Source organism: Lithobates pipiens, unplaced genomic scaffold (assembly GCF_037356315.1).
Source record: "Lithobates pipiens isolate NorthernLeopardFrog02 unplaced genomic scaffold, aLitPip1_a1.2 Scaffold_25, whole genome shotgun sequence".
NCBI classification, from domain to species: Eukaryota; Metazoa; Chordata; class Amphibia; order Anura; family Ranidae; genus Lithobates; species Lithobates pipiens.
In genome coordinates, this window is record NW_027507787.1 from 43,459,690 (window position 1) to 43,482,175 (window position 22,486).

The window sequence follows — 22,486 nt, forward strand, 5'->3', positions numbered from 1 at the left end:
ATATCAGTGATAGAGCAGTGCGAGTTTGACCAGTCATTTGCCACAAGTTGGTGAAGGCGGCCATGGTTTGATGCCATGCCCGTCACACTACATACTGTATAACTCTCTGGGCAGACTGTTTCATAGACATGCTCATTTAAAAAAAAAAAGTTTCAATTAGGATCATGGTACTTTTATGGGTACTAAAACAAGAAAATAAGAGAAAATAATAAAAAGAGTATAATGCTAAACACAATCTGAAAAATGGCCAATGTACAATGAGCCTTTTTAGTAATTTCCAACTTGGGTGAGGAATAAAGTATGGCTAGAACACAGAGAATTTGCATCAGTTTAATACCTTTATAAGAACAATACAACAAAGCCAATGAAAATAGCAAGCAAGGATTGTATTTATTTAGAATTAGTGGTCATATCATAAGTATTTGGTGACAAGGGTGAAGAGGAACAAGAGGAAAAGTGGAGAACAAAACAAAATTAAGCACTAAAGAGAGCGAGTAGGTGTAACTTCCCCCACCATATGTGGACTGCAAAGTAAGATTTGAGATTCTCAGGAGACCCCTCTACTGCTTTTCTTATATATTCTAATGGCCAAGGATACAAATCACTATGTTTCTTTGATTCAGCTGTAAAGGTCTAGCTTTGGCAGGGTGTCAATCACCTTCATTTCAACAGATACTAAGCAGCACTCTTTGTCTAGACATGGGAACAACTTTTCCGGACGTCTACATACATCAACTGGTAGGCCTATAAAGAGGAGATCTACGGTTTTCATTGGGGCAAAGCAGTCAGTCATTTTATACATGAAGAAATTGGCCGACTTCTATCCATTACGTGTAAATTCCAGGAAAAGTCTGAAATGCACTGAAGAGGGCAAAGCAGTCAGTCAATCATTTCATACATGAAGAAGTTGACCAAATTCTTTACGTATATACTCCAGGCTAGTATAGAAGAGAACTTTCTGAAAATCAAACAAGAGAAAAAAAAAAAAAAAAAAAAAAAAAAAAAAGAGAGAGAAGGGGGAGACATCACCAGCACTTCATTGCAAACATACACACTCATTTATTAGTGCAATGTCACATCAGCCTAATGAGCCAAAGCCTAAGGCCGCGTACACACGGGCGGACTGTTTGCCCAACTTTGTCCGCTGAACAGTGTTTCAGCGGACAGTCCGCTCGTTTGTGGGCTTCAGCGGACAGTTTCAGCGGACAGTCTGACGAACAAAGTTTTTCGGAATTTCCGTAAGACAGTCCGCTGAAACTTGGTTTCAGCGGACAGTCCGCTCGTGTGTAGGCTTGTTCGACAAACTAAGTTTCGCGCATGCTCAGAAAGGATTTACACGGCGAAGGTTGCATTGCAGTGTATTGGACGTCGTATTTCTAGTCCCGTCGTACGTGCCGTTCACGTCATCGCGCACGCTTTCAGCGGACTGTTCGTTCATCGTGTGTGGTCAAGTCCGTTCATGCAAATTTTGAGCGGACTGTTTGACGAACAAAGTTGGGCGAACAGTCCGCCCGTGTGTACGCGGCCTAAGGGGCTGTGAAAGGTCTCTTGCCTTTTCCCTTCCATATTGGCAAAAAGCAGTGTTCGCCAAGTATCCCCACAGCCCATGTTTTGATCATTTCCCTTAGAGATAAGATAATGTCAATGCCAGCTAAATACTATTTGGAGAATAGTTAAAAATGTTTTATTAATATATATATCTTGGAAAAACCAGTGTGCCTAGAATAAAAGCCTGGAAAGCCTTAAGGCCTCATTCACATGAGCGTACTTAAGCACTAATCCATGCAAAGAGTCATGTTTACCTGCAAGGGATGCATAGGTTTTCCATGCATCCAGTCCTATTCTGGTCTCAACAAAAAAAGAAAGGGTGCCCCGACCTAGTGCATTACCAACATAACCATTTTTTATTGAGTAATAAAATGTAATCTACTTACAAACACTTAACAAGCATAGGCATTTAAAACGGTGCAGAAGAGACCACCGCAAAATTCCACAGTGTTCGGCCAGCGGTGTGGAAAGCCCTCATAGAATCCAAAGGTTTACACATTTCAATTGGCAAGCCTTCTTCATCAGAGCCCAACCAGTCCTACTGGGACACAGCCGCTGCTTCCAATTTGACATCTGTGTGGATGCGTCTCTCTCAACTCTTACAGTGACTGTGGGGGCACACACCCACACAGATGTCATATTGAATGTGCATACAGCATATAGATGTCCATACAGCTGCTGTGTTCCAATAGACATGTATGGGATGGCCTGCACATCTGTGCATCCCTGCATCTGCTGCGTTCCAATAGACATCAATGGGACTGCCACCAGGCAGATGCATAGAACACCTGATGCATTCAGTGTGGTCAAACGTCGCCCCTCGCACAGATATATGAAAGTTTGCCCGAGTGAATGAGGCAATTTATAAGGTTACCTATTGCTAACAGAGCTGTATTTTCCATGCTTGACAAAGTCTGGGGCTGCTGAACAAATCCCACCAAGTAATGTGCCGATTAAGACAGAATATCAACATTATAGCACCTCACCACAGAACTAAACCTGGTCTCTGAATTTTGGAGCCAGGCCCAGCGCTATTTCGGGCCGCATGGTGCCTCTGGGACAGATTTTTATCATTTCTAGCAGGATTACAGTATTAGTCACAGGTGTGTTTTTTTTTAAATGTTGTCTGACTTGAAGTTTACTGCATATTAAAATCTCAATAAAAAATATGCGCATCCCACATCATCTAAAGGGTTAGGTAGTATACACGACTGGTACAAATACGATATGCTATATATTGTATGCACACGGCCTGAAGAAACTGGTTGTTGCATCTGATCTGACACACTAACACCAATAAAGAAATGTGTGCACACTCACTAAATGCGGTACTAAATATTACAGCCAATGGACTAAAAAAAAAAAAAAAAAAATAATCAGCTAGACATCTAGTCTTTACTACTGCCGTAGTCGCACATATTTATTTGGCATATATAATTCTGCACTAGAGCTCCTGAATTCTACATGGATTTATCGACATCTGCTTTATAGGTATATTAGCTGTGCTTGTTTAGATGTAGGTTGTTAAAAACCTCACTGTTGTACAGATTTTGCGCCTCACTTTACAATGCTTATGTAACTGTCTGGAAAACTAAACAGCGCTACACACAAATGGAAAAAGGATTCCCTTACCAACATGCAAAATGCTGCCAAATATTATTGCTGGGCAAATCCCAGAGATGCAGCACCAGTGCCAAGTACATTAATACTCGACCTCATTAATTTCACATTATACTGTTAACCCCTTGAAATACCTCTAAACTGGAAGCTTTCCTGCACCACAAAATAAACTGGAATACCTATAATGAAACAATATCTTGTATGTCATTAGGCAAAGCCTAAAGCTTTAACAAGACCACCTTTGACAGAAACATGTAGAAAGTTTTGTTAGTGACTGTCTGAAAGTATATGCTAACCGAGAATTTAATATTTCAGTGATGTGACTGGGTGCATGTTTTTATAAAAAAAAGCTTTTTCTCTCTTAATTCATTATTTTCAAGACAAATACCTGGTTATCTTGCCAGTTGACCTTTACCCAGGTTTAATCTGACCATGCCAAGCACAGAACCACATCCATGCTGGCAGGGTCAGCTTTGTACCTCCTGCTTTGGAGGTACAGGATTCCATGTAACTTCTATACTATGTAAACAGCTACCCCAGCCCTGTCTTGATTGACAGAAGCCCCCAGCAGGACCCTTATTGTCAAACCGTAAACACCAAGCTTATGCGATGTCATCACACCCGCATACTGACATGCATTCTTCTTGATATACAGAACAGGAACCTATGAGAAGGCTTGCCATCACATGACCCTACAATAAAAAAAAAGTAAAAACCCTTTTTTTACTTTAAAAGAGAAGTATGTTTTTTTTTTGGATTCATACTTGGGTGGATGCGGCATCAGTCCGGTGCCTCTAACACTGAGAACTAATCGAACACCGCCGATCGCTCGGTTCCCACAGCTTGCCGAGCAGAGAGCTGCTGACTGTCAGTAGCTCTCTACTTTGCCCCCTCCTTGCTCACTGAAGCGTTGCGCTGTGGAGGCTTACCGAGAGGCTGAGCCGGGTGTAGGTCCAGGGATCTAGGCATATCCAGACTCCATGGTTGTGATGACGCCTGAGACTGGACCGACTCCGACTTCAGCAGAAAGCGGACTTCAGCCCGATCTAGGCCGAAAATGGGATACAGGAGCGCAAAACAAAACTGCACTCTTGTGGATTCATAGAAATACAGCCAAACAAGCTTTGGCAGTAGTACCCCTTTAAATATCATTATGGCAGGGCTTGACAAATTTGTTTCGAATCTAGGAGCCAGCTAAAAAAACTTAGGAGCCAGTTTGTGCGTGGCGATATGCAACGTGTATCACAATGAAAAATTTTTTATGCATAGATGCCACAACGCGTGCGTTTGTAAGTTATGCATGTGCATGTCTCCCATGTGGTCCACTGAATTTAATGCAGATTGCACTGCATTACATTCTTTCTCAGCCTTGCTGGCCGGGGAAACTGAACAGGGATCCGGAAGTGATGTCATACACATCACTTCTGAGTCAGGAATAAGATCTACCCTGCGGCACACGCTATGCCGATCCCAGGCTCGTAGAGCCCGGGATACATAGTGGGGGCATTTTACGCAAAGCAGCAGAAGGCATGTGGACCATCCCGAGTAAAAAACAGGCCCAAAGCAGAAAGACAGCATCACAGCCTGTCAGGCACCTGGCCACCATATGCATGTAAAGCCCCCCCCCCCCCCCCAAAAAAAAAAAAAAAACACGGGTGTTAGTACAGGGATCTCCCCCACTTAGCTATTGTGTTTTGACAGGGGGGCGGCCCCCCAGAACACAAGTCAGCGCTCTCGGCTGCTGATTTTCCAGTTTTACCGGCTTCTGATGAACCAGCTGCCATACACACGGGCCAAATGTCGGCAAGTTTTCATTGAACCGCCCGATGTTGCATTGCATTCGGCCTGTGTATACAGGGCTAGATGGGGTGATGGGCCGCAGCTCACTAGGGAAGGACAGTGCAGCAAGGTGGGGGGCAATAGGAGATCCAGCGACTCATGCTACTTTAGGCCCCTTTCACGCGAGCGTCTCCGCTAAGCAGAATCAGCTTGCTCCGCAGGGGCTCTCTCCGCTAATCCCCATTGAACATGATGATACCAGGTGTGTGTCTGCTCCGCTATGCAGAGCAGACATGGACAAAATCATGCTCTCCTCTTTGGGGCAATCGAATGGAAAAGCACCACCTATCCATTGCCATCCGATCTGGAAAATAGGATCACCATCCATCTGTTTTTGGCGGACAGGATCGGATCAGATCGAATGGCGATGGACGTCAGCGGACATGTGTCCGCTGAATTCCGCCTGTCCATAGAAGAGACGGAAGGATCAGATCAGGTTCGCCTGAAAAAACGGACAGGTGGACCTGATCAGTCAGCTCATGTGAAAGGGGCCTTCAGTTGTGTGGTGGCTGTGGCAGTGCAAACTGAAAATGAATTTTAATGAAAAAAAAAAATGGAAAACTGGTTCCATCTTTGTGAGGGAGGGACAAGACATCTGCTGCAGTCTATCTCAGGCGCCAATGCGACCTGGGGTTTGTTGAGCCCTGAATTATGGTAGAGATTAAATAATTCCTCCTACATTTTACTGTGGCTTTTTTATAGCAAGTTCACATATTCTTTAATGTGGTTCTAAAGTCAGAAGATTTTCTACCCGCGTGCATTCAAGTATAAAAATAAAATAAAAACAAACATCTGTGTACAGCTCCCCCCAAAGGAAGGAGCCAGGAGCACTGGCAGGCGACCTGAGAAGAGGAGGAACAGGGCTGCTCTGTGCAAAGCCATTGCACAGAGCAGATAAATATATCATGTTTGTTATGAAAAGAAAAGAAAAAGAAAAGAAAGAAAAGAAAAAAACACACCTTTACAATCACTTTCAACACATTTCTCCATAGTTTTATAGCATATACTGATTTGTTACTAATGATAAGATATAATATGTATACCTCAAGAAGGGAAGAAAAAAAAAAATAAATAAATAAAAAACACCCCACCACATACACACACCTGTCTTGCAATAATGCAATAACAGACTACAGGATCAATTCGCAAAGCTTAGCAAAAAAGGATAAAGATTTTTATTATAGCAATGCGATTGTAATGTTCAAACACCACTGGGCTCAATGAGGCAATAAATGCCTTTTTTAAAAAAAATAAAGAATCTCATCCTGGTGTGCAAGCTTTGTGAACTGAGCCTTATATAGGCCAATAGGCCCATTCCTGCTATTCAGGGGAATGTGCAAAACAATACAAGCTAGTGCGATGCAGTGCTATTCATTATAAAATGGCACTCCAACACAGCTTGCCAATGGATGTGCGCTGCAAGACACAATGCATGCTAACACACTACTATTCCTGGAAGGAAGGAAGGAAGGAAGGAAGGAAGGAAGGAAGGAAAGGAAAGGAAGGAAGGAAGGAAGGAAGGAAGGAAGGAAGGAAGGAAGGAAGGAAGGAAGGAAGGAAGGAAGGAAGGAAGGAAGGAAGGAAGGAAAGGAAAGGAAAGGAAGGAAGGAAGGAAGGAAGGAAGGAAGGAAGGAAGGAAGGAAGGAAGGAATGGAAAGAAAGGAAAGAAAGGAAAGAAAGGAAAGAAAGAAAAAAGGAGTATATGCATCTTTTTTGGTGTGCTAGGTAGCCTATTTAAAATTGACTAGCTGCTTTTTACACAATGCATGTTAAGGAAGAACTCTAAACTCAACATAGAACATTTTTGATTCTTATGCTGCAAGCATTCGTAAATAGTCAGGAAAGTAGATCATATTTACTGGTTTTAAACTCCCCCCCCTACATTTATTCAGTTGCTTCCCGGTTTCTAGGCCTAGGGCAGGGCAAATGTCTTACATCCCAGGAGCTTTCAAGAGGGGTTTTCTCAGGCAAGCACACCCTCCTGCCTGTATGGCTGCCAGGAAGTAAATACTACATGAATCATCTGCCTTTACTCAAGAAGGCCATGGCAAGAAATGAGGGGGGTTGTTTTTCAAAGATTTCCGAGTATAATAAAGCATGGAGACATGGATTGATGGGTGCGTTTGCTTTGAATATAAAAAATGAATAAAATATAATTTTTGGCTTTGTGATGCTCAGAAGAAGCAAAGTTCCAATTTAATGACTGTGTTCTACTATGGTGCAGCAGCATGAAAGAAACACAATAAAACTTTACCCGTTTACGGTAACATCACCTAAAGTAAACTGACATGGGAGCCTACCCAGGATGGATTCCTGCAGTGGGGAGGCAGCAAGAAGCGCGATTGGAGAGTATGTGTTGTGTAGTGGCCTCTCGGGGGATGCACTTTGCAAAAATTAGCATTTGTAACAGGCAGATTTTTTACTACTACTGTACATTAAGTAGTTATTACAGAACCAATTGTTTTATGTAGAATAGATTAGTAGATAGAAGTTTCTGCACATACCTCTACGAGTGTTAATTGGGCCTGCTCTCATTGCCAACACCAACTTTAATGTACAGCCTTCCGAGATCCTTGGGAGGAAAACACAGTTCCATGTTTAATTCAACAGAAAATACAGCTTTCACCATTAAATGGACAGCACACATTATTTCAGTATACTTACATGTAATCATTTAGGCAAACATCATCCTTGAGATCAATATTATTCCATATTAAGTGTTGCTGGGTTATTGGAATACCTGAAAATAAAACCATCAATTAGTCAAGATTTATTATCTGGAGGGATAAAAAATAAATAAAAATATTGAATTACAAACCTTAAAAGATAATTGGGACATTATAACAAAAAAGTAGCATACTGTGCAGAAACCGCAGATATTTTGGCAGCACCCAGGGAGATGACCAGATGTTAATCAAGCAACTTTTTTGCGCCAAGATTTTGAAGGGAAGTCTGTATTTAAAGTGGAACATCAGGCTTTCAATCAACACTGACCATTTTAATCCTTATGCTGTTAGCATTAGTAAATAGATAAGTGAATATGATATACTTTCCCGTTTTAAACTTGTTTTTATATCTTTCTTCAGTTACTTCCCATTTCCAGGCCTAGGCAAATGATGCAACACATCCCAGGAGTCTTTGCGGGGGGGGGGGTTTCACAGCCAAGTACACCCTCCTGCATGCTTCAGCTAAAGAAAACATGGATTCCAGAAAGTAAATGCTACATGAATCATCTGTCCTTATTCAAGATGGCCACAGCCAGAAATGCTAGGGGTTTTTTTCAACGCGATTTCACAGGGAAATTAAGCATGGAGAGATGGCTGGATAGGAGAGTTTGCTTTGAATATTATACATTTATTAAATTACATTTTTTGTTTGTGGTGCTCAAAGGTTGTGTAGGTATGCGTGAAGTATGAAAGTATTCCCCCTAAATATACTAGTTCTTTGGAATTAAAAAGATCCAAAGGCTTCAAAACTTTTGAAGGCCTCTTTCACATGACCTGCTAAGGAAGATCAGAGTGGTACAATGTCAAATTTGTGACATCCCTGTACGTTCCAATTTTCCCTGGACCCATATAATCCTTATGGTGGGTGGATGTAAGCGGACTTGCTTATGCCTATATGCCCCCACATCAGGTCCAGTCAGTAGAATTTTTCGGAAGTCTCATACCAATAAAAACGTTACCCTAAAAGTTTCAAGAGCCCAGAGGCGGTCTTTTTCACGGTGACCACCATGCTCTTGAAACATTGGTTTACCTGTTTTGTCATGCTCCCACCCTTCGCAAGGGTTACCAAAGCATGGCTGTGTGGTTTGGCTTGATTATTAGCAATAAAGTCCCTAGGCTTTAGATATTGATTAATGCTTTGATGTAAGATATGGTGACCTCTTTAGGCTTTAATCCAGGTTCTTGTGTTATGTTACACCTATACCTCCTTTACACAAAGGAATAAATAGGGTTTGCTCAAAAATGTAGTTTGGATGAAAAATTTCTACTACCACAATTCAACGGCAACACAAAAATAAATTTAATTGTGCAAATGAAGGACATGGACAATAAAAAACAAAAATGACCTTTAACAAATGTCACAGTTATAGTTGAGTTTTATCAATGGCTGGAACTCAGCAGGGGGGAAAGAAAGTGGACTTACTGGAAGTATTGTTTACACCATGTCCCCTAGTGACAATACAATAATTAGCGCTTGTAGAAGGACATAGTGACAGAAAAGGACGTAAACAGATCAGCCAAGCCTACCTGCTAAATGTCAGCTCAGACTAATGTGCTAAACATGCCCTATTCTGTACTACAAACAAGGATGATCCATAGCAAAATGTATTATACGCAACTTTATCACCAATAAGGGAAAGTGCTGCATACCAAGATATCCCCCGCACCATCCTTAGAAGTGTTTTTCAATTTTTGCAGCTGAAGTTGAGAAAACCACCACTGTATGCAAGTTATGAGTTCCCATTCAAACGGCATACCTAAACATAATTTAAAAGCGGATCCACCTTTTACATCGGGTTACATCTGTATTTAGCGTGCAACACGTAGCATAATGCAAATGGTAACCCCCCCCATCTCTATTGGCACATGGCCAACAGACGGATGGGGAACAGATTTTTCTGTTTTTAGAGGATAGGATTGGATCGGATCGGATGGCCAATAGGTGTAAATGGACAGGCGATCTGTTTACATCCGACCTCCCATACAGGACAGTGGGCTGTGTCTGCAAAAGTGGAGTGGACACGTACAAGCTATTTGCCTACTAGCAGAGTCCGACCCATGAAAAAACTAGCCTAATAGGAGGGGACATCTTCCATTGAGGACGCCACTTCTGGTGATATCTAATCATTCCCTCACTTTGCAGGTATTTCCACTCACTTCCAGTTTTGGCTGTGAGAGAGGAAGTGTATCGAAAAACTGACTCTGAAGATCCCTACGCAATTACCGTACTTGAATTCTGTGATGTGTATTCACTATGCCCTGTGAGTAGGCACTGCTGTGTCACACATTTCACAGAGCCTGCCTTCTGAATTACAGAAGTGCTGAGAGGAGGAGTTTCAGGAGGCGAGGTCAGTACAAAAATCAGGCAGCAATGTATCATGGGATATGTAGTCCTTAGAAGTTAGTAGACAGGAAGAACTTAACATGAAAAAGGAGATTTTTCAAGCAAGCCTCTAATGAATTGTCAAACATAATTACAAATTGTATCCCAAAAAAGCAATTCATGAAAGCAATAAAAACAGGTTCACCATTGCCAATCATACTATTATTCCCCGCTGTGTAAGAACCACTTTGTAAGCTGGAAATGCCAGTGTGTACATCCTACTGAATATTAGACAGGTATAGATGAAGTATAGTAGTACAAATGAGGAAATATGCTGCCCTGATAATACACTCAGTCCTAGGCTGAGATCTTTCAGCCAACAAAAGACATCTACTGATATGCCTCTTAACTATTAGCTTTCCCAAGATGTAAACTGGGGTATCTCACGGAATGTAACATGTACCATCTTCATTCCCTGGTCTCCGGTCAGAGCAAGTAAACCACGATTCTCAGGTTATGTATGTCAGCAAGGTGAATCCTAAGTCATTTCTCAGCTGTCAATTCTACCTAGGTTAACCAATCAGTAGGAGGTATGTATTTTGTAATGACAGCACAGGAATTTCCCATTACTGGAAGGGAAACAGCTCAGGTCAGAATAAATATTGGAAACCAGCTCTCATACAAAACACTAAGTAGCCCAAGGCCCCTTTCACACAAGTGGACCGATAGGTCCGCCTGTCAGTTTTTCGGGTGGACCCTTCATTCCCCTCTATGGAGTGGCAGGTGTAAACAAACACGTGTCGGTTTACAACCACTGACATCTAATCCGATATGCTAAAAACAGTTCCCCTTCCATCTAGCGGATCAAAATGGCAGTCCATATACATCCGACTGCCCAAAGAAGAGAGCGGGCTGGCCAAGGCGTGCATTCTTCTATGCTGGAAATCCACACAACCCCCATCCATAGGTCTATGGTTCAAAAAAGTGGAGGAAATCAACAAAATGGAGGATCTGATCCTCACAGCCCGCCATTAACGTGAACACTCTGGAACACATTTGCCTTCTCTGATGAGAGACGAGCCCTCTTTGAAAGTGACACAGTAGACTACTGCAACCCTAGTATAGCCATGATGGACGTCTGTAGCCTGCTGACGCTATTCACCGACCCTTCCAGCTTGTACTGCAACACCTCCACCCTGCCCCATCCCACCCACTACTCTCCCTTCCCTTTTCATCCCCCTCCCTCTGTGCCCCAATACCTTCTTTCCTCCCTCACGCTTCCTGTGGTTTTCTCTTTTTTCCCCCCCTTCAGTTTCTATTTTTATTTTATCTACAGATATATATCTTACTACTGTTTTATAATATTTGAAAAAGGTTGGGGCGGGGGTCCACGAAACCACCCATTGCAGTACATTGAATCCCAGGGAAATAGATATTCAATGATTCAGTTGTAAGGGTTCTCAACCACATTCTCTCAGACCCTTCAAAGGGTATACATTTCATGTGAAGAACAAAAGATGTGCTTGTCGGGTTATGCTTACTTGTATTTAGCAATTCTGTTTATGACATGGTATGTGGTTTTACCTCATCCTATACTGTACCATACCTCTTTCATGCAACTGAAGATGCTGGGTTTCGTGCGCCTTTGCATCTTTCAATAAAAAAAAAATATAATATATATATATATATATTTTAAAAGGGAAGAGAGCGGGGCTGTGTCTGTTCTGCAAAGGCAGAGTGGAAACAGACCAGCGATCTGCCTGCTCAGCAGAGATCATCTGACAGAACCTCTGCTGAACAAGCGGAGCCAATCCCGATGTAGTAGGGGGTACGAAGGATGACTTTACCAGTTCATAAGGCAGGGGGAATGTTTATTTTTTAAACATATATAAAACAAATTGAACACACAAATTTAATTTGCTTCTGTGGACAATGAAAATTGTAGAATTACAAATCTGACCAATATGGGTTCTTGCACATAGACACCTAAAAATGGCAATATGTAGTGCATAAACTTGCACTACATATAGATAAAAAAATAAATAAAAAAAAAGTTACACACATACACTATAATATATACAGTGCGTGAACTCCACAAATCTGGCCTTTATGGAAGAATGGCAAGAACAAAGCCATTGTTATAAGAAAGTCATAAGAAGTCCCGTTTGTAGTTCGCGAGAAGCGATGTGAGGGACACAGCAAACATGTGGAAGAAGGTGCTCTGGTCAGATGAGACCAAAGTTTAACATTTTGGCCTAAAAGCAAAACGCTATGTGTGGCAGAAAACTAACACTGCACATCACCCTGAACACACCATCCCCACAGTGAAACATGGTGGTGGTAGAATGTTGTGGGGATGCTTTTCTTCAGCAGGGACAGGGAAGCTGGTCAGAGTTGATGGGAAGATGGATGGAGCCAAATACAGAACAATCTTAGAAGAAAACCTGTTAGAGTCTGTAAAAGACTCGAGACTGGAGTGGAGGTTCACCTTCCAGCAGGACAACGACCCTAAACATACAGCCAGAGCTACAATGGAATGGTTTAGATCAGTGATTCTCAACCAGGGTTTCTCCAGAGGTTGCTAGGGGTTCCTTCAACATTGGGAAATTTCTGTTGTAGAGATCTAATTTTTAGCAGGGGCTCCTTGAGACCGGAGAACTATTTAAAGGGTCCCTCTGTGTTGAAAAGGTTGAGAAAGGATGGTTTAGATCAAAGCATATTCATGTGTTAGAATGGCCCAGTCAAAGTCTAGATCTAAATCCTATTAAGAATCTGTGGCAAGGCTTGAAAATTGCTGTTCACAGACACTGTCCATCCAATCTGACAGAGCTTGAGCTATTTTGCAAAGAAGAATGGGCAAAAATGTCACTCTCTAGATGTGCAAAGCTGGTAGAGATATCCCAAAAAAGACTTGAAGCTGTAATTACAGTGAAAGGTGGTTCTACAAAAAGTATTGACTAAGGCCGCGTACACACGCGGGGACTGTTCGCCCAACTTTGTCCGTCAAACAGTTTCGGCAAACAGTCCGCTCAAACTTAGCATGGACGGACATGGCCACACACGACGGACGAACAGTTTGCTGAAACCGTGCGCGATGACGTGAACGGCACGTACGACGGGACGAAAAATACGACGTCCTATACACTGCATTATAGCTTTCGGCGTGAAAATCCTTTCTGAGCATGCGCGCAACTTTGTTTGACGAACAAGCCTACACACGAGCGGACTGTTCGCTGAAACAAGGTTTCAGCGGACAGTTTTTCGGAAATTCCGAAAAACCTTGTCCGTCAAACTGTCCGCTGAAACTGTCCGCTGAAAGCCCACACACGAGCGGACTGTCCGCCCAAACACTGTTCAGCGGACAAAGTTGGGCGAACAGTCCACCCGTGTGTACGCGGCCTAAGGGGGGCTGAATACAAATGCACACCACACTTTTCACATAATTATTTGTAAAAAGGAAAAAAAAAATACATTTGAAAACAAACAATTTATCATTTTCCTTCCACTTTACAATTATGCAGCACTTTGTGTTGGTCTATCACGGGGGTAGGCACTCAATCACAAAATTCCAATAAAATACATTTTTGTTTTTGGTTGTAACATGACATATTTTACACACACACACACACACACACACACACACACACACACACACACACACACACACACACACTGCAGGACAGTATTTTACACACATACAACACACCCAAGAAAAGCTATATGATTTTTAAGTGAATGCGAGTGTAAATATGTAACAGCGGGTATTTTTTTACTTAGATCAATGTAAGATGTATTCTGATTGTATTATTGTACAAAACCTATTGCCATGTATGGTAGTCTCCTCTAAACATTCTATCCATATACACACACAGTGAAAATATATATATAGGTTTATCAGCACAATGCATTCTTATGTCGAATGAACCTGCGTTTGCTAGATGAGAGGAGGTGCCATTAATAATTAATGGTACGCACATGTGATTGCAGAAGGCAAAGCCAAATGAGAAGAAATAGTGGTGTTCAGTACCAGACTTTCTATTTTTATCAGGTACAACATAAGCTTCACAGGAACCTGGTATTTGTATTCTGAATCTGCGCTAGGAGTTGCATCACATAAAATCATATCAAGAAAAGATGAATACCTTCCAGCCTCTGAATTTTTGCTTTAACGCAGGCCACGGTTTCAAATGGTGAGACTCTCAGCTCAAAGCAGGTTCCTGTCAAAGTTTCAATGAAGAGTTCCATTGTGAAAGGTCCCTTGCAGAGCAAAGATCCATCTTTATCTTCATTAAAAAAAGGAGGTTCCTTTTTGTGTGTCATTGCATAGTTTATAAAACGTGGAACGAGCAGACTTAAAATTAGGAAACCTCAGGCCCGAGGAGTAACGGCTTGTTATAGCCGTTCATCTTGAAATATTCAAACCTAAAACATATAAGAAAAAAGGAAGTATTAGACAGAAGGTAGTATATGGGCTTGACATATAGTCATTAGAGACATCAAAGGCCACATTTTTTTCAACTCACAGGTAGATGAACTGAGGACATTTGGGAGCTTTATTTTATTACTGGTACTGTACTTATATAGCACCATAAATGTACACAGTGCTTTACATATATACATTGTACAATTACATCAGTCACTGCCCTCAAGGCTTAAAGTCTAAGGTCCCCAACTCACATTTATATATACACACAGATTTAGACAGGAACCAATTAATCTACTAGCATATCTTTGGAGTGTGGGAGGAAACCGGAATACCTGAAAGAAACCCATGTAGGCACAGGAAGAACATGCAGACTCCAGACAGGTGGCGCCGTGGTTGGTATTCAAACTGACAACCCTAGTTCTACTACACTGTGCTTTATAATAACGTTTAGGTCTTGGACATTCTGACTACATTGCAGCAAATTTAGGGTGTACCAGCCTGCATTTGGCAGTGCTGTGTGAACATTAGGTTCACTACTTGGAAAGATCAAGCCAAAATACAACATAAGCAAAGCCAACCTTGAGCATACTAAACAATCCCTGACTGTGAAGCACATTAAGCTCTTTTTGGGATGCCCATTAATTGACCTTGATGGGGATGGACACTGGCACTCTTCACATGTATATTAAAGGACCTTGGTGGTGATGGATATTAGGTTCTCTTTGAAAGCCCAATAACGGACTTTGATGATGATAGACATTATGCAGTCTTTGAATACCCATTAATAAACCTTGAGGGTGATAAGACATTAGAGTCTCTTTGGGTGCCATTGATAGACCTTGATGGTGCTAGACATTAGGCTCTCTTGGAATGCCCATTAATGGGCCTTGATGGTGATTGGCATACGGCTCTCTTTGGATGCCCATTAATAGACTTTGTTGGTGAAAGACATGAACATCTCTTTGGATACCCTTTATTAGACTCCATTGGTGATGACTGTTAGAGTCTTTCTGGATGCCCATTATTTCACCTTGAGCCTCCATCTACCCCAAGCTAAATAAGCTTGCAATTACTTTTCTCAATTTTGACTCTAGGAAGAGAGATGGTACCATATGGTTCCACCCAACCAGATAAGTAAACACCAATGCCGGTTTGCAAAATCCAGGGCAAAAAAAATTAAAAATTAAAAATAAACCACAAAGCCAGTCAAACTCCCTCTTTCAAATTAAATCTACTTTTGTGCATAACATCTTCGGTGCTGCTGCAATTTTTATAGATCTATCCCACTGGCTCTAAAAGTGAAAAAACAGCACTAGGGAAATATATAAGTGTTCAAATACCCCGTGTCTCCGATGCTGAGTTCAACTAGGTGTTGGAATCCCACACTATTACCCAAGATAAAAAAAAGAAAAAAAAAACAACAACAAACAAACACCTCACATGCACAACCAGTACACGAGTGGAAGCTGCGCTGGGATGACAATACCCTCTCTTTTTTTTTTTTTTTTTAACTATTCAACATAAACACATGTAGCAAATGCATGTGGAAAAAAAACTCAATATTTGTATGTGTTCTTCACATGCATTTGCCACACCCGTTTATGTTGAATAGTTGTTTAAACATTTTTCTAGGTATTGTCATCCCAGCGCAACTTCCACTCATGTGCACTGGTGGTGCATGTGTTTTTTGTTTTTTTTATTATACCCCAGTGGTAGAATACTATACAGGTATAACGTTCTGATCCATCCTATGGATGATAACAGTAATACTCCCTATACATTGCTAGCAGACCCATACATGTCTAATACTGCAACGTAGAATTTCTGTTCATTTGGAAGGGAAGGGGAACAGAGGTGGTTACACTCTCAGTGTATTTTGGCAGGCACAAGGATGAACTGTTTGCAGTTTCTCCCTGTCAATATACATAAGGCAGACAGATCATCACTGTCAAAGGAAGGCAAAAATTGGTGCTCAAACCTTGATCCGATGCCTTTGTACAAAGAATTTAATGCTCACATCATCATAAATGAACAGATCTTTAAACCAATAAAACAAACAAACACTCTATGAGATGGCAAACATCCAATCATCAGCAGGGACTGAAACAATAGAATGCAATGTCGTTTTTTCACATAGATTTCCTGGCAGAGTGTAAAGCCCCATACACACTATCAGTTTTTTTCTGCTGAGTTTTTCCTTCAGGTTTACCAAAACCATGTAGCGCAAGGGCCTGCCTGATTGCATACACATAGAAACTCCTACAGTTTGACCTCATATTATATGGTTTTGGTAAATCTGAAGGAAAAAAAAAAATCAGCAGAAAAACTGATGGTGTGTATGGGGCTTTACAAGTCTTATCAGCTACAAGGGCGGGAACATTTCCAAGATGTGGCCAAGACGGGCCGTAGTTGATGAGATCTGTGGTTGCAGGAAAGGGGGGGGGGGGGATAAAAAAATAGGGTTGTTACTGATTACAATTTTTATGTTCGAATAATCGTTTTTTTTAAAATGATTAATCGCCTAATTTCAATTATAATGCACATACAGATCCAAGTACCTTTAGCTGATATCCTTGCATTGCAACTCTGCATTAGTCAGGGGTAAATTTGGTATACGCTATATACAATCACCCGACACTAGTTTGTTTCCACAATCTATGACTTAACTTCACAGTTCACACAAATACGTTTTAAATCCAAACTGTAGCACTGACTTTTTTTCCACAGTAGCGTGACAATCCCTCCACCTCCAGTCTAACTAATCACTTTCCCTTCATGGCATGGACCCCTGTGCAAACAGGTGGTCATGCAAGCAGGTATCAAAAGGGTTAACACGGATCATAAACTTCTCTCATGTCTCCTTAGATCTCAGCAAGGACGCCAGGTCATGGGTAGAAAGAAAAGATCGCTTAAGTACAAGATTTAATTTTTGTGTTCAAACACAAACTACTCACATAAAGATGATAAAAACACAGCATGTAAAGCCGACAATCGTGTTAGTTTCGTAGGACAGCAGCGGGTGACTTCATGTGTAGCTCCTCCCCAGTACGCTTTGCATTCAATCAGAACTTCAACGTCACCGGACTCCTCCCCTTCATTAGCAGATGGATGCACTTGGGGGAAGGGGGTTCAGTGACGTTAATGACCGCAATGTCACCGGATCTCCAACGGAACTCCCTGAAGCCAGCGAAGAGGTGAGTACCAATCAAAAGAATTTTGATCGATCAAAAAAATTTAATCGAGGAATTCATCTTTAATTTCCACAGCCGTAAAAAAAACAAAAAATACAATACAGTCAATGTTGAAGGGGGAACGCCTCCAGCAGAGCTATAGTGTTCTCCTGGCGGGGAAGGGGTGTGAGGAGCAATCCCTGGCATGACATCACTGTGTATTGCTACAGCCCCTGACAATCGCATGTAAAAATCCAACATGCTGGTTATACTGATGTATCGACTTGGGTACAGTCAGCCTACCCATACATGGTTTGAATCTTGGTCAGTCCCTGCTGAACCAGCTGAGATTAGAACCATCTATTGCCAGCCTAAAGCCTTGTAGTCTACCCTAACTTAATAACCAGGTTATGTTACAATGACCAGGCCATTAATCGAACTGGTCGTTAAAATATTGATTGCTGTACTGTATTGTGAATAAAAAGGTCTAAACACAAAACTCCAACTCAATAACGTTGTTTTAATTTGCATAAGTACAGAATAAACGAAAATTCTGTACTGTACAATACAATGAAGTACAGCACGTCGTTCTTGTAGGGAGAGCTGGTCGGAAGTCCGAGCGGTCATTAAACAGGTAAGTCGTTAAATGAGGAGTATCTGTACACACGATGAGATTATTGGACAAACGATTGTCCGTTTTTTTGTTTTTGCATGCTAGTCTCATATCGAAAATGACAGAATAAAAATGCGGAAGTGATGTAATGCATTTGTATTGTATTTTCTGGCCAAAAACTGTACTGATTAATCACTGATCAGGCCATTTGTTTGCGATACGGCACTGCATTACTTTAACTGACAATTGCACTGACCTGCAACGTTGTACCCAAATAAAATTTGTGTCCCCCCAAAATAGAGCTTTCTTTTGGTGGTTATCTAAATACTAAAAAAAAGGCCGACAATTTAAAAGAAAATAACATTTCTCTTACTTTATGCTATAAAACATTCTCCATCTTAAAAAAAAAGAAAAAAAAAAAAAAAAAAGAAGGGTATGTCATCAATTTAGGCTGATGATGCTAAAACCGTTGTCGCACTAGCAGAAAAACTTGCTGCAATTCATTACTAGCTTACCACTAATATACTTTGTCATGTTTATTGCGGAATATAATGGCTTTAACAGAAACAAAAGAAAATGAATGTGAGATTTTCTTAGTAATTTGTAGTTTATGCCTCATTTGCCTAAATGAAAATGTATAAATAATCAACTAATGACTACACTGCAAAGCAATGCAAGCTCTAAACAAAAAAAAAAAAAAAAAAATTAAACTCACCCTTGCAGATCTCCCTGCCACTCCGCACTGCAAGGGTTAAATGCTTGTTATGTCCAGGGGTGGTGCACAGGAAAGGAGTGAGTAAATACTTACCTTAAGCCTCGTACACACAGTACGATTGTTGCCAGGGGATGGTCTGTTGACAGACTTATCCTAAAATCTTACCGTTAGTACGCTCCTTTTGACAATTGTCGTCCAACTTTCGGCCAACAAATGTTGGATGGCAGGGTACTAAATTTTCAGCCGACAACGGTTTGACGTCAGATTTTTGTATGGTCAGTACACAAAATCGGCCATACAAAAGTCGACAGTACAAAACTAACCCCCCCCCTTATGTTTGGAACAAGCAGTGAACATTATTTGTGGTCTGTGCACTGCTCTGTACACACTACAAATCCCATAGTTCATCTCAGGAACAAACGAGAGGGTTGCCATGTTCTTACATACCAGTGGGACCATGGAGAATGAACATAGCCACCCTCTAAGAGGAAGTACAATCACGGCACAATTTGCTGAAACAAATTTCACCTCAGAGAAAAACTAAACTGGAGGAAGTGGAGAGCAATAGCAGGTACTTTGAGGAGAATGTATTTTAAACCAGACTTTAGTGTCAGCTTAAGCTGGCCATACAGATTATTTTTTTGTGCAGCCTGCGAGCTGAACAAAGAAATCTAACAGATTCTGCAAAAACCTCCCAAATAACAGCCGCATCTGCTGTTTGGCTGTCTAGTTCCTTTGATTTTTCATGGGATGTCGGGCTAGAGGCGGCCAACAGAGCCATCCAATGAGCGAATTGAACTGATGAAGCAGACAAAACCCGTACAGTGTATGGCATTTTTAGTCAGGCACCCATGTCCTCAATGGGGCTGCCATTGAAGACTTCCTCATAACATACCTATTGTTTACCTATTTGAACAGTGTCAATGATTTCTTTATTATGATGAAGAAGAAGAAGTATGCAGGTCAGAAGTTCATTCCAATCCAGTTGCTTCCTCTATTCGCTCCAGTAACAGAGTTGCACATTTGAAGGTGGGGACATATGAGTAATATGTTATTAATAAACAAAATGTGCGTATGAGCCGTTTTGTTTAGTTGGGTTTAATTCTCTCATTGGATTCCAAGAGGGTCCTGAAGAAGCTATATATGAGAAACGCATTGACCTTGTGGGTCTAAAACAACCTTTGTAAGACCTCTTTCACAATGGGGCGCTTTTCATGTGTTTTAGTGATAAAAATAGCGCCTGTGAGTCACCTCTCAAGCCACCCCGATTGCTTTCAAACTGGGGCAGTGCGTTTGCAGGACAGGAAAAAAAAAAAAAAAAAAAAGTCCTGCAAGCAGCATCTTTGGGGTGGTGCAGGAGTGGTGTATACACCGCTCCTCCACCTCCCCTGCCCATTGAAATGAATGGGCAGCACTTCCGGAGCCCCTGCAAAGCGATTTGGCAGTGCTGCAAAACTGGTGCTATTAACCCTTTCCTCTGCAGCTAGCCGAGGTTAAAAGTGCCACTATAACAGCGGTAAAGCCCCGCTAAAACCAGCAGTGCTTTAACGCTAACCCCCGCACTGCCCCAGTGTGAAATGGATCTTATGTAAATTGTAGACTAATTGTTTCTTGGAAATTGCGTGCTGAACCACGCTTAAACTATTTTTTTTTAAAAATATGTTGTAAAACAAAAATAAAATGTAATAATTTTTATGAATCGTGTCAGCTCATGTGTACCAGTAAAGTCTGTCGTTTTTTTATTTTATGTGTGGGTTAGGATGGTAGGATATGTTATAGTGACAGTGGTCCTTTATATAATACTTGCTTTCTAAAGTAAATAAACTGAAAGACTTGAAAACCCTTTTGTTTTGGAGGCACATGGAATGCATTTAGCTGGATTAACCTAAAAGTTCAGATGGGGGGGGGGGGGGGGGGGGTTTAACCTTTTTTTACTGTCATTGACACATGTCATATGTCAGGGGCAGTGGGGGGTTTCACACACACTCCCAATCACTTCCACAAACCCCTCCAGTATCTTCCCTCAATTTGCTGATCTCCCCATTAAGTAAGAACCCAGAAGTGATGAGTATTTTGTTTTGGTGTGGAGCACGATCTGTGCTCTATTATCTTCAACGGAGTGCAGGGGACACATCAGGGGTCTAATAGACCCCTGATGTCTCATGAAAGAGAACCTGTCAAAGTAAAAATGCCATCACGTTTGATCTCTATGTGATAGCAACAAAGTTAAATTGGTACTAAACCCAAAACAGTAAAATCAGTCTGTATATGAAGTAAAGAATGCTCGTTATACTCACTATGGAACCTAAGGGGTTAATCCTCTGCATTGCGTAAAAAGGCTGTTTGATCCTGTCTTCTCTGTTCCTGACTTTCTGCCACAGTCCCCAAACCATCTCCTCATAAAACAGAGGCTTGGGGGACAAGATGCAAATGCTCAGTTTGGTGTGTCTTCCTAGGAGTTTCTTTTTTTCTTGGGAAAGTGTATGTGATCAGCACAGGGCCAATCAGCATGGTCCAGACAGAGGGTCAGGCAGCCTTATAGGACAATCAGTAGAATAAAACAACTTTTAACCAGACACTGATAGAAGTCATAAGACTGCTCTAACTGCTGATGAGAAGGTATTTAGTAGTTTATATTTACTAAAATAATTGCATTTCCATGTTCTGTGGGAGACCAAAAATAGTGAACACCAAGTAAAAAAAAAAAAAAAAAAAAAAAAAAAAAAAAAAAAAAATGTATGACCAGTTACACTTACCGGTAACTGTGCTTCTGGGAAGTCTTCGAGGATGGCACCCTGAGCGATGACTGGTCCCACCTGACAGGAAACACAATCAACAAAGAGGTTAAAACCTCTGCCCCTACCTGTGCTCCCCAGTTGTGAAAAAGTATTGACCCACACCAGTGTATGAGAGTGACGCCCTGGAAGACTTCCTAGCAACACCATTACCGGTAAATGTAACTGGTAATTTTCTTAAGTTGTCTTCCAGGACGGCACCCTAAGAGAAGAGATAGTAGCTCAGGCCTACCTTAGGGCGGGACAACAGCTTGTAGGACCTTCCTACTCCTGAGGTGACAGCAACTCCACCCTATAATGTCTCAGGAAGGTGTGCTGGCTTGTCCATGTAGCTACTCCAGGGGTAGGGAACCTCGGCTCTCCAGCTGTTTTGAAACTACAAGTCCCATGAGACATTTGATTCCCTACCCCTGCTCTAGACACTTGCTGACCCTTCTTCTGGCCAGAAAAATTAACTAATAAATGGCTGGACCTTGTAAACTCTTTAACTTTATCTAAATAAGCCAACAGACAACGTCTGACATCTAAGCAATGAAAATAACTTTCTCTCTCGTTCTGATGATTGCTGCAAAAGGAAGGAAGGACAATCTCTGTGGAACTTTGAGGCTACCTTCAGGAGGTACAGCGGGTCCTGCCCAAGTACAAACCTGTCAAATAATAGAAAAAAGGGCTCTTTTATTGACAGAGCCTGAATGTCATTTAGCCTCCTGG

General features: G+C 41.5%; 1 protein-coding gene across 2 annotated transcripts in view; it reads right to left on the reverse strand.

Moving 5' to 3' along the window:
* ZFAND4 (zinc finger AN1-type containing 4) overlaps nucleotides 1-22,486 on the reverse strand; it is a 49,507-nt gene that overhangs the window by 21,610 nt on the left and 5,411 nt on the right. The window contains exons 2-5 of one of the 2 annotated variants that reach the window (XM_077454382.1): nucleotides 21,737-21,796; nucleotides 14,199-14,478; nucleotides 7,672-7,747; nucleotides 7,512-7,579 (exon numbers count right to left, since the gene is read on the reverse strand). In XM_077454382.1, the coding sequence (XP_077310508.1) occupies nucleotides 7,512-7,579; nucleotides 7,672-7,747; nucleotides 14,199-14,376 (322 nt within the window). In that variant the 5' untranslated portion in view covers nucleotides 14,377-14,478; nucleotides 21,737-21,796. The remainder of the gene's footprint in view (nucleotides 1-7,511; nucleotides 7,580-7,671; nucleotides 7,748-14,198; nucleotides 14,479-21,736; nucleotides 21,797-22,486) is intronic. The other variant, XM_077454380.1, reaches the window with a different exon arrangement.